Below are 12,928 nucleotides of genomic sequence, written 5' to 3' on the forward strand. Positions count from 1 at the left end.
AACTTTGGTTGTGATAAAATTTATAGAACAATATTCCTTAAATTTCGTTCTTTATTGGTTAAAAAAAAATTAGCACTTCTGTCCCTAAAAAATTCCTAATACTTTAGTTCATCCACATCGTTAAAATGTTATAAAAACAAAAAGGTAAATATGTACTTTTAATAACAATTATGATATCGTGTATCAAATTTTCTTATATCAATTTGGAGCTTATATTTAAAAATTACATTCATTCTTCAAAAGTATTCTTTTTCTATTAAAGTTGTAACGATTTGGACAAAATAGGATGCTGAAATTTCATGAACAGCGGATGAAAGTATCATTATCTAACAAAACGAAACCCAAAAAAGAAAAAAAAATCTTTAACAATATTAAATAAAAATTATTTATATGCAAAACAATTTAAGATGCATATTTAAGGGAGATTGTCAGTTTCTCTTATACTGAAATTAATATACACCACTTATTCTTTTATTATTTTTTTAATAGCCAATTAACCCATGACAATATAGTTTTACAATATTACTCTTATTTTCAAATATACTTTTATTCATAATCATTACAAACTAAATAAATCATATAAAGAAAAATTTAAAATAAAGAATTTAAAATTTTAAAAAAAGAAAAATATATTTCGGTGTGAACAAAAAATTAATAATAAGAATTATTTTTAAATATTTTTTAATAATAAATATATATTTAATATTTTTAAGATAAATTATCAATTAAACGACCCATCTACCTATCTTTTCCTTGAAATTTTTAATATCATGGAGATTTTTAAATATTATAAAACTATAGAGGAAATTGGTAATCTTCCATATATTTAATGTCTATTTTAATTTCGAAACACTTCAACCTATAATTTTCTAAAATCTTGTTTAACAATACTAAAAATACTTTTAAACAGCTCTCAAAATTGTGTTTTTGCTAACTAGTCAATCCATGACGTCTCGCACTCGCACACAAAAGTGCTTTTACGAAAAGCAATAAAAGCCAGGAGCTGGCTACGGTACAGATTCTGTAACATACAGACCAGGTTAGCCAGCCCCCAAGGGTGCCATTTGCTTGCTTTGTTTCCACATGCAGGGACACGTGGAGTGCATGGAGTGGGGGGATGTATGTTACAGAATCTGTAACATAGACTTCTCCTAAAAGCCAAATCACTTTTACTTCTTTTGGGATCATTAAATATAAGAGACAAAATATCCTTGGAAAAAAGTGGCCAGCTGGCTTAGATTACGTGCTATTTCTCACGACGGCTTGACCGAATGGTCATTTGACTCATTTCCGATAATTTTTGTCCATGTCCAATGGGTCTAGGGTTTTAGTCTCCATTTACATCCATCTCTTGACTGATAATCTTTTTCCTAAGGGCCACAAATAAATGTAAGGACCGGACCGGTATTATACATTTTGATATGGGAAACTATCATTCTTTCACTCCAAGATTTCTTGATGTTCAAATATATTCAAAAAGTTTATAATTAAATTATATCACTTGTCCACCTTTTTGTTAAACTTATAAATTATAAGTGATCATTGAAATATAATTTAACAATTGATAGACAATTAATATTTTTTGTAAGATAAAATTATGTTGCAACTGTTGTACGGTACAACAGTTACACTTACTGAATTTAATGACTGGAAGCAACTGTTGTACCGTATAACAGTTGCAACATAGATAGACCCCTTTTTGTAATCATCAGGTGAAAAACTGATTAGTATATATATTTGTAACTTACTGAAAATATCAACACAAATATCAAATCAACAGTGCATTCAAATTTATATTTGCTAATATCAGTAATTAAAAGAAGAAAGGCTAGAATATTAGAAGCAGCTTCCTCGCAATTTTCCAATTTTTAATAAAATACAAAAACAGATTCAAAGTTCAATCTAGTAGACACATGATAAAATATTAAAATTGATTGGGTCAAGGATCTTATCATAAAGACATTTTCCTTGCACTTTCTTCTTCCATCCTAGAAAATGATGGATATTAATGGAAATTGTCTGCCTAATAATTTATTGATTGAAGGGATTTGCTGTCGTTGCTGCTTTCTATATATTGTGAATTATTTGTCAACCAATCGCCCAGTGGACACGACTCGTGCTATTGACCCAAAATAACACAGTTCTAAAATTTTCATTCACCACTCATATACATATACTATGCGATATTAGCTTACAGGAGTTTGTAATTATATATTTTTAATAAAAGTTTTAGATAAAGGTGGGTGACAATAATTTTTGTTATTTTAATATAAATTATAATGAACTGTATTATTCAAAATAACTTGAACCCAATATCTAAGTATATATTATTTGTTACTGAATATTTTATGCATGTGCGTCACACCATGAGTTTGTTTTAAACTTCACACTATTAGGGCTAGTTTGGTAATATTATAGTTTTTAAAATAATTATTGTTAGTCATGCTGTAGAATTAATCAGCTATGAAGAGAGTTAGTTAAACGTTTAGTAAAATTTATTTTTAATAGTACTGTGAGTTTTAAAAGTAAATGTATGTATTTGGTAAATCTTATTGTTGAACTATTTTAACAACTTAAATAACTAAATTGAACATAATTTTGAATAAAATTTATTTAAACATTTATAAATATGTATATAATTTTTTTATTATGTACATATAATAATTGATAGCTAAAATAAATATTTCATATTATTAATTTTATTTTTTATTTTGTTATCTCAATATAATTGGTAAAAATAATCATCTCTTTAAAACATATGATTTTATCCTAATTAATAAGGACAATTTTTTATTTTTATAATATATATGCAGATATATATATATATGAAATTATATTAAGTATAAAAGTGATTCTCAAAATAAGATTTTAAAAAGTTATTCATTCTCTGCTTTCAAAATCAGCTCCAGGATACAGTGATTTGGTCAAAAGTGATTCCTAAAAAAGTTCACCAAACACCAAAATCAACTTTTAACTTTTTAAAATTACTTTGGTACCTCCTAAAAAATAATCCCAAACAGGCCATTACTTATTGTTAGATTCAAATATACAATTCAACTTTACTTTTTAGTTTTTCGAACACATATTTCAACATTACTCTTTTTTAAGAGATTTTTTTTTTAAATTTTAATATTGATATTACAATTTGACACCTATGTACATTTATGGGTGGGAGTAATGTAAATTAATTTTATGTGACACAACTCGAATCTCGGATCATATACAAAACATTTATAATAGTTCTATTCTATTAATATTCAAAAAATATATTTACTCTACCCATATTTATGAGAGTTCTAATTTAAAGCTACAACTTAAACTTGGTTGGCATTGGACTGGTGTTTTTAAGAGAGTTTTTTTTTTAATTATGTTATACACATATTGTTACTGATATTACGTCAGACATTACAATTAATATTTACAATCAAACTATACAATTAGGACCACCTTCATACATTGACACACTGAAGTACTTGTTCATATACTTTAAACCCTCTCTAATATTTAAGAGGATGCCTACTCTATTTACATTTTATAAGGGATATATTGTCTCCACTCAATTAGTTGATAATTTAGGAAGTATTGAAACTAATCTCTATAAAACTCTTATGGAGGTTCGAACCCTTACACTTACCATTATAAGTGAAAGACTTCTCCCATTGGACAAAAGACCCATTGATTTTTTAAGAGAATTAGCTAAAGCATCTTTCACTCAAAATCCGTGTATTTAGTTAAGTGAATATCAAAACTTACAACCTATCCCAATATGTCATAGAAATAGAAATAGTAACATAAAAGAGAGACGGTGAAGTCCAATACCTATGCGCATGCAATAAGAACACTAAGAACATGGAAAAAGAAACAAATATATAATTATTGTCGAAAGAGAAAGTAACATAAAAGAAGAAGAAGAAGAAGCAAAGAAACTACCAAATGATAGTGTGTCTTCGCCAAAGTCACGACTCACGAGTAATGCTTTTTCTTTTTTGGATATTGCTTCAAGTCATTTTCAAACAAAATATAGATACTCAAGTACGTACTAGTGACCGAGTAATAGTATCTCTGTGCCAAAGTGGTTTAATCATCAACTTCTTTTTTGAGTTTATTACTATTTTGTTTAATTTTGTATAATTTTATAACTTGGCTGGAATGAGCTTACTTTATTTAAAACCACTTTTCCAAAGTACATTAATTAATGAAGGGAATAAATAATTTTACCGAAAGTGTACGTCAGTACAAAAAGTTATTTCCTTGCGGATAAATATCCAAGTAAAAGAGAAACACTCATCATTTTTGTTAGAGATAAAGTGTGTTATTTCCTTGTGGACAAATCTTCGAAATTCAAAGCCAATGGCGTGTCACAAGATTCCTAAATTAAGAATATTGCTGTCTTTTTATTATTTTTTTTCCCTTAGACTTGTAGTGTTTAAGAGATATCCAATATAAAAGTTTTGTTCCTACTCATATTAATCTATACAGAACATAATTCTGATAATATGATGAGTTAGTTAATGGATTTGATCCCAAAGATAAAGTTTTAATTAATATAAAAATAAGATGCTACGAGCATGTCTAATTACATTTAATCTTTTCAAATCATGCAATTATTATATAGCTAATAATGATATAAAAACTCAACTATTAATAAACACATGTTAAAAAAATATTTTTTTGTACCATGTCATTTAGGATACATATCTCAAATTTATAAGTATATATCATTAATCATAACTTATCTTTTCATCAATTTACGAACATATATTAAAAGTCAATTATTACTAAATATATGATAAAACATAATTGACTGATTTGTTGTAAAACATCATTGTAGGAATCCTTTTTTTTTTTTTTCAGTTTGCTTTGTAACCATTTGTTTCCTTGTAATTACAATAAATAAACCAAGACTACGTACAAAGTGTAATAATTTGGCTTCATCGCCTACACTTATATAATTACAATGCTTTGTGATTTTACAACTAGTGATTATTGATCTTTAATCAAAGAATGGTTTTGTCACTTCTAAGTGTTTGACGGAATCTTTATTTAGCTAGCCATCCATCTAGGATCGAATTCTGGAGAAAAAAAAAGAAAGAAAGAAAGTTAAAAAGTTGATTTAAATTTCACCAGCTTCTCTATCTTTAAAAAATTAATCATTAAAATATAAGAAGGGTAAAAGCTGATATAATTCCAATATTTTGAAGTTAATATCTGTTTAGTTCTTATATTTTTAAAAATACCTCAAAACATTTTTACCGTTAAATTATTGACACCCTTACCGTTACTTTTTTTTTTTTTGGTAGCTTTTATATTACCCTCTTACAATAATTTTTTTTACATTAATTAAAAAATTAAATTACCAATTTAATCCTAAAAATATACTAAAAACAAAAATAATATATATTAATTTTTGTGGAAGTTCACGTATGTCGAAAAATAATAATAATATTGTAAAAAATTAAATTACTAATTTTTTTGGACATTAATAAAAAAATAAATTTATTATTTTAAAATTAAATTAATAATTTAATTTTTTTATTAATGTAAAAAATGATTGTAAGAAAATAATATTTTAAAAGTCAGATAAAAGAAATAAAAAATAATGACAAAGATGTTAATAATTTAGCGCCAAAAATATTTTAAAATATTTTTATTAACACAAAAATTAAATACGTATTATTCTCAAAATATAGAGATTGAATGAACTTTTACTTATAAAAAATAGTCTAGTTCACATTCTAGCCGGTCAAGTCATATCACTAACGTTGGACCCAAAAACTAAATCAATTGAATTTAAAAAAAAAAAAACTTTGTAATAAAAATTTCGCAAACACATTACAATGGTTTGCATGTACTACCAAATAATCAAATATCATAATCAAGTGCCACGTGTAAAGTTGCTGTTCTGTGGACCAAAATTTGTGATCTGAATTGCTCTACATGGTATTTAATTTATCCCACCAAAGATATCGATAGCCTCTCAAAAACAAAGTATTATTGCGCGAGGGTCCCAATTACATGTACTAAATCACTGAGACGTCAGCCTGATGAGATCATCGTGCCCTATCAGAATTTGAAATGTGGCAAAGTGAAGCACCTTCATTGTATACCTCCAGGAAAGTGCCCATGAAGCAACGGCTAAAAGGAAAATATATATATATTTATAATTATTATTTTATAATATTTTGGTTATTTTTTCTATGTATATAAAGAAACGTTGTCTAAGAAGCATAGCCTATCTCTTCTGTCAGAGTCTTTTTGCTGCCATTTTCTCCACTCTTTCGCTTTGCAGCAAAATGAACAACCTTGGAAGCCCTAACCCTAACTTTAATAATTTCAGTTACTTTCCTGATCATAACATTGATCATCATCAACATCAATCATCAGAATTTGAGCTATCAGACTACCTCTTATTTGATGATCATCATCATGGATTTGATGAAGATGCCTATTCATCCCAAAGCAAGGCATCATCAGATAAGATCATCATGGGCGGTTCATCAAGTGGTGCAACATCAGAAAAAAATAACATGCAAGTGACATATATTTATATTTGACACACATACCCATTTTCTTATTTAATTTATTTTTATTTATTTATTTTAATGATAGCGTAGAGTATTAATTCTTGATCTCGTGTTGATATTAAAATTTTTAGAAAAAGTAAAAATGGGATAAAGAAAATGAAGATGGAAGTGGGGCAAAGATTTGCATTTCGAACAAAATCGGAGCTGGAAGTTATGGATGATGGCTTCAAATGGAGGAAGTATGGGAAGAAGTCAGTCAAGAACAGCCCAAATCCCAGGTAATTTATTACTTTAAGCAAGTAGTTTAATTAATTAGTTACAATGAGTAGTTTATTTTGAATTTATGTAGTTTAGTCTTTTAGATTAGCTTAATTGCTTAAAAAATAGTGAAAAGAATGTTTGTTCACGGATTGATGATTCTATGAATTATTTCTGCTGCTATGGGTGACTGAAACTTTGTTGATATTGTGTGTGTGTGTGTGTGTGTGTATACACACACCACTTGCATGTGTGTGAGATAAAGTAGATCTTATGGTTTAATGGACCCCATGATCATCAGCTTCAAATATGATGATGTGATTTGGCTGCTTATAGCCATTTTTTATAGAGCGATTATACATTCATTGCATTATCACAACAGTGACATTATATATTTGATTTATGATCAACTTTGTTGGAGTGAATATTAACTTGGCTGCTGGTCAACTTTAATTTACAGAAACTTAATGACCATTATAATTTATTATTGAGCTTCTACATGATGAAGGAATGCTTATGGATTTCTTTTTTTTTCCTCCTCCCTAATACACTGATCTAGATTCTAGATTAGATTATTGTTAATAATAATTATTATCTTGTTATTCAAAAGACAGCATTTTGTTCACAAGCTGGCTACTTCTTTATTCCTCTCCTTCTCCTCTCCAAGATTTGCAATGGACTGATTAATTTCTAAAAGGAACTCTGAAGAATTTCCGTTACCACCATATTAATTAAGCTAAAGTAGATAGTTGCAGAAGTGAGAATAAGACTTATTTTTTGGATGGAGATTGAAGAGAATGTATATACAGTATATGAGCCTTTATGTATAGGTATTAAACAAAACTATATGTGTATGTCTAACTAATTAATAGTTTTGGGTGTCGATTAATTCAAGTGGTCAACTTAGGTGGTACTAGAAGTCTAGGATTTGAACTATACTCACATAAGTAAACATATGATTAAAGATTAATTTTATAGATATGCATGCTAATTTAAAAAAAAAATAAAAACATTAATCTCTCCAATTCAACTCTGAGTTATTACGAAATAGTTTGAGAATTATCTTATCTTAGAGACAAATAATCTTGTGTAAGCCTCTATTGGCGTCTCCATGCATGCTCTTGCACTAGAGGAAGAAGACAAGTTAATATCTCACATCATTATTTGCACAAAAAGAGGGCAAGCATATAGCCATATGACCTATCAATTCATCATATAGCAATTAGCAGACATTGGCATTCATTATCTGAAGGAGACGGAAGAAGCATCACTACCCACAGAAAGCACAAACAAAGCAACAAGATAAAACGGTCGATACTCATCTATATATATATACATAAGTAAGCCAAATGGTCATTCTGTGACGCAATATGAGAACGAGATAGAACAAATACAGTATATCAGAAGTAGCGCTGTAAGATGTTTCCATATTATTTATACGAATTAAATCTTCTTTTAGATTGGTGTATATGTGTATTCTTAACACATGCTTAGGCTTCTCATTTTGCTGATGAGAAACGTAAAATAGGAGAAAGTAATCTTTTACTTATTTAATGTGAGCCTAAGGACTGTCTATAGAGGGAGTAAAATATAAGAAAGGTAAATAACTGAATACTATAGTTTAGGATTTATTTTCCGTATTTACATGCACATAATGATCACGATTGCCATATACGTACAAGATATTGGTCTTGGTTGTTGCTATATTATTTGCATGCTATAGTAGTCTTGATTCATGCAATGTTTGGCATCAATATATAATGATCTCGATTCTTGTCATTTTTGCATCACATAATTATCTCGATATTCACCTTACTTGCATTACAATATGGTCTTGCTGCATCACGTAATAGTTTGATTCCTATCATATATGCATGTCAAATTAATCTTGATTGAAAATGATCTTCATGTGATTTCTATATTTCACTCTGTGAATTATAATACAGGGAGCCCCTACATGTAACTTACATCCATTCACATAAACAGTGGGGGGTGTGGAGCTCATTCACTGTTCATGTGAGTGGTGTAAGTTACAATACATATAACTTAGCACTTGCTTTATAGTATAATTTACTTTTCAGAATTTACATATAATACATTAATTAGAGAAGTAAATAATAAGTGGAATCCCTTTTGAGTACTAGTTATTAGTTAATTTCAATTGATTAATTTCTTAAGATGATGTTAAAACTCTCATGATGTAATCCAATTTACAGATAAATTAAAATTTTAATATTTGATACCTCGAGATGAATAATTCGGTTATATATTCCTTGTCATAATACTATGTATAATGTTTTGAAAGATACATGTACGAATGCATCTTGTTCATTCTTTAGGCTTATCCTCTAAGATGACAGTGATGTGCTCAAAACTAGCTAGGGGCTGTTTGTGAAAGCTAAATAATAGCAAATGGGATTTAAGAAATTGACTACCACTTAAGTTACAAATTACTGGCCTGGTTTTTAACTCTTCAAAAATATGTGTTAGCTTTGAAATTTAAAGTTAAAACAAAATGCTTATTATTAGCTAAAAATATGTAATCTTAATTTATTAATTTAGCTTTTTTAAACAATATTATATTCTTAACTGGTGCTATCTAATTGAAATGATAAAATCTTTTATCTTAAGAACAAGAAGTCTAAGATTCAAACCCCGCTCATATGGGTAGAGAGGATTTGATTACTATTAAACTAATCAATATATATTTTTGAAGAGCTAAAAATCAGATTGAATTACTATTATATTCTTAACTGGTGCTATCTAATTGAAATGATAAAATCTTTTATCTTAAAAATAAGAAGTCTAAGATTCGAACCCGCTCATATGGATAAAGAGGATTGGATTACACACACACATATATATATAAAGAGTATTCCTAAGGAAGTAATTAATATGCTCAATATATATCATTGGACTAGTCAAACGTAACAAAGATGTAGACAAGATTTCAAAATTTGGGATACGGTGCCAAAAAATTAAAACCTATATTCTTCTGTGAAAGAGATAAATCGTTATATAGATTCTGAGAGAGAGAATTTGTTTACGCTAATGAGGTTGGCTAATTATTACTGTTATTTCCTGTTTGCTTAAAGTAGATTATTTGTTGCTAATAAAATATTGGGGGTCTACTTCTTAGTGACGATGGGGCTGCGAAAGGGATGCTTTCAAGTCACACATAATTGACTGCCCCAGCAAAATAAAGCTTTCAAATTAAAATTTTTCATAAATCAATTAGGATATTAAAATATTTGCAAGTGGATGCATTTTAATTTTTCATCTGTAACAAAACTGTCATATAAAGTTTTTCGGTTCCTTGTTTTATTAAACTCAACGCATGCAAATTAATTAATTATTGCATCCCAATTGGCAACTTTTAGTACTTATATTATAATGTGGAAGCAGGAATTATTATAAATGTTCAACTGGAGGATGCCAAGTGAAGAAGAGAGTGGAAAGAGACAGAGAGGATTCAAGCTATGTGATTACAACATATGAAGGAACTCACAATCACGAGAGCCCTTGTGTGGTTTATGACTATTACAATCATCATCAACAACAAATGCCCCAAAATGGCTGGACCTTGCAGCCTAATTCTTCTTCTTCTCCTCCATCTTCATCTTCTTCCTAAGAAACTTCTCTAGCTTAACTAAGTAATAAGAAACTTCTCAAGCTTAACTAAGCTGATGAAAAATATTACTATAATTATGGTGCTTTATGTGTAACTAATTTCTATATTTCACGTTTGAGACTAGATATGAAACTACAAAATGACGAAACGAGCCAGCCAGCTAGCTTGTATATATGCATGGTAAATATTGATATTTCCTATTGCAGGAACAATGAGTTTTTGTGAAGCATAATGCTTTTGTACTATTTTTGTAAAAAAATGAATTCCTTGGCCGTTGGGACCTAGCACACATAGGCCAGCAGTGTAACCTAAGGGAGTAGAGCACAAGAAGTCGTGGTCCTCAAAGAGAACAGGACCGAACTCTTCAACAGGTACTAGACCAACTTATCGAAGGGGAATAGGTACTGGATGACACCACAGGTTCATTATTCTCCCCCTTTCTCTTCCGCAGGTAGCGCCTTTTCTTGTTTTGATATGCCCAAAGGTTAGGTGCTGTTTCAGATAAAGAAAAGAGTTCAAAACCTTTATGCATGCACCTCCGCATAAGTGCTGCAAACATGTTCCGGTCGGGATAATTGGGAAAGATTAAACCAATTTAAACTGCTCACATCACAGTAGTAGTAGCGTAAAGGCCGTCAGTCGGGGGGGTGAACTGGAAACTGCTTGCTCAGACAGTCTTAGCGATTTCTTTTACCAGTTCCCCCAGCCCCGTAATGCACCATATGGATGCTGACACCTGTCTTACTAACTATAAGCCTTTGTAAAATATGTATTGGATAATGCATTCCTTTGTTTATAACTTTATCATTTGGTCGTGGCTATACAGGCCAAAAATCCCATAATCACTATTTTTATAAGCAGCTTTCATCACTACTCGACAAGCTTTTCTTTTCAGCGGCCCTCTGGTGTTTCATCCATTTCAGCTTCTATCAATTTTGTAACAATAATCTCTAACATGCGTGGACCTGGAACGACTATGCATAGATCACCCCTATTTGTGTGGTCCGTTCTAGTGACAGCGCATTCGCACTTTTATAATCACTTCCGGTACTGGCGGGGGCAATTACCGTGACGGTCCGTCCGAACACTTCACTCATTTGAAGGAGGCCTTGAAGGAGTGAAAGAGAAAAGAAAGAGTAGCCGCTGGGGAGAAGTGAGTCTTCTTCTAGTTGCCCCCTCTCGATCGGATCCAGCATCTGGAGTTCTGGTTAGTGCTGCCTATCGTAGAAGAGCAAGAGGAGAAGCTGATGAGGAGATTAATTAAGCCAAAAAAAGGCCTCGCCGGAAGAATTCGAGAGAGTATAAGGTGAGGGAAGAGATGTCCAATTTAATATCTTGTGATATATTGGACCACATAAGAATTCATCGTACAATTAGTTTACTTGCTAACTTGTTAAATGAGTAGGGAGGGCTACTCTAAGAATTCGGATTATGGTGGGGTCATAAGAGATGGCATAATGGTACTGTCATGTGAAATTAAAGGGGTCTCCTGTAGGGATTAAAGAAGCAAGGAGCGAGCCTCCCATAGAGTCAAGTTAAGTTGTTGAGCCGTATGACCCCATTTCTAACTATCTCCTGCGTTTCCATAGATGGTAACTCTTGAAGGTGAGGGGTGCCAAAATCTCGCATTGTTGGTTAGAACTGGTTACTGAGCTATGTATGATAAAAAATGTTAAATGTCAAGAAGAATGAGAGAAAGGTGAGAGAAGAAAGCATGTGATGACAGAAGAGAGAGAGAGAAAAAAGTTGAGAGAAGAGAGAGAGAGAGAAAAAAAAAAAGCTAAGAGAAGAGAGAGAAGAAGCAAAACAACAGTTGTTTTGTTATTTCTCTCAGTTTTCTCTCATTCTTCTAGCCATGTAGCAACACTCATGTATGATTAGGCCTCTTAGTTTTGGGTGGATTCAAAAGCAAGATCATACAAGCTTAGACCCAAAGTGAAGCATATTATATTGTATAGGAATGGGTTTTAAATGGAAGAACCAGGACCTAAAGATGAGGGGTGTCAGAATCCCACATTAGTTGCTTAGAAATAGTTACTAAGTTATGTACAAGTCCCTTCTCAAAAAGTACGAGGCGTTTTGGTTTTGGGTGAATTCAATACAAAACCATGTAAACTTGGACTCAAAGTGTAAAATATTATATTGTCTATTGTGTGGAAGTGAGTCTCTTAAAAAAGTATGAGAATCAAACCTACCTTACGATGTAGGCCAACGAGTTCACACAATTATGAGAGCCAAAGACAATTGCAATTTGGTAGTGTGAGCTTTGGTGCGTAAATCATAACACTCAAGGATGATAGATGTTAGAATCTCATGTTGCGTGATTAGAAATTGTTACTCAATTATATACAATGAGTCACTTCTTTACTGTCATTTGAAAATATCTTAACACCCAAAAAATATTTGGTTTTGTTTAAGAGTAGATTTTTTAACACCTCATTAAAATCTTCAATTTTATTTCTTGAAACACCCCGATTTTAATTTATAAAAAAAATCCCATAAAAATACAAAACAT

The 12,928-nt window shown here is 30.4% G+C and overlaps 1 protein-coding gene across 1 annotated transcript; it reads left to right on the top strand.

Annotated features, from left to right (window-relative positions):
• The first annotated feature begins 6,293 nt into the window (after positions 1-6,293).
• LOC18037074 (probable WRKY transcription factor 50) lies at positions 6,294-10,497 on the top strand. Its single transcript, XM_006427916.2, has 3 exons — positions 6,294-6,529; positions 6,656-6,802; positions 10,188-10,497. The coding sequence occupies exons 1-3, from the start codon at positions 6,294-6,296 to the stop codon at positions 10,411-10,413; spliced, it is 609 nt and encodes a 202-aa protein (XP_006427979.2). The 3' UTR covers positions 10,414-10,497.
• Positions 10,498-12,928: the final 2,431 nt, after the last annotated feature.

The sequence above is a fragment of the Citrus clementina genome, unplaced genomic scaffold (genome assembly GCF_000493195.1).
Source record: "Citrus clementina cultivar Clemenules unplaced genomic scaffold, Citrus_clementina_v1.0 scaffold_7, whole genome shotgun sequence".
NCBI classification, from domain to species: Eukaryota; Viridiplantae; Streptophyta; class Magnoliopsida; order Sapindales; family Rutaceae; genus Citrus; species Citrus x clementina.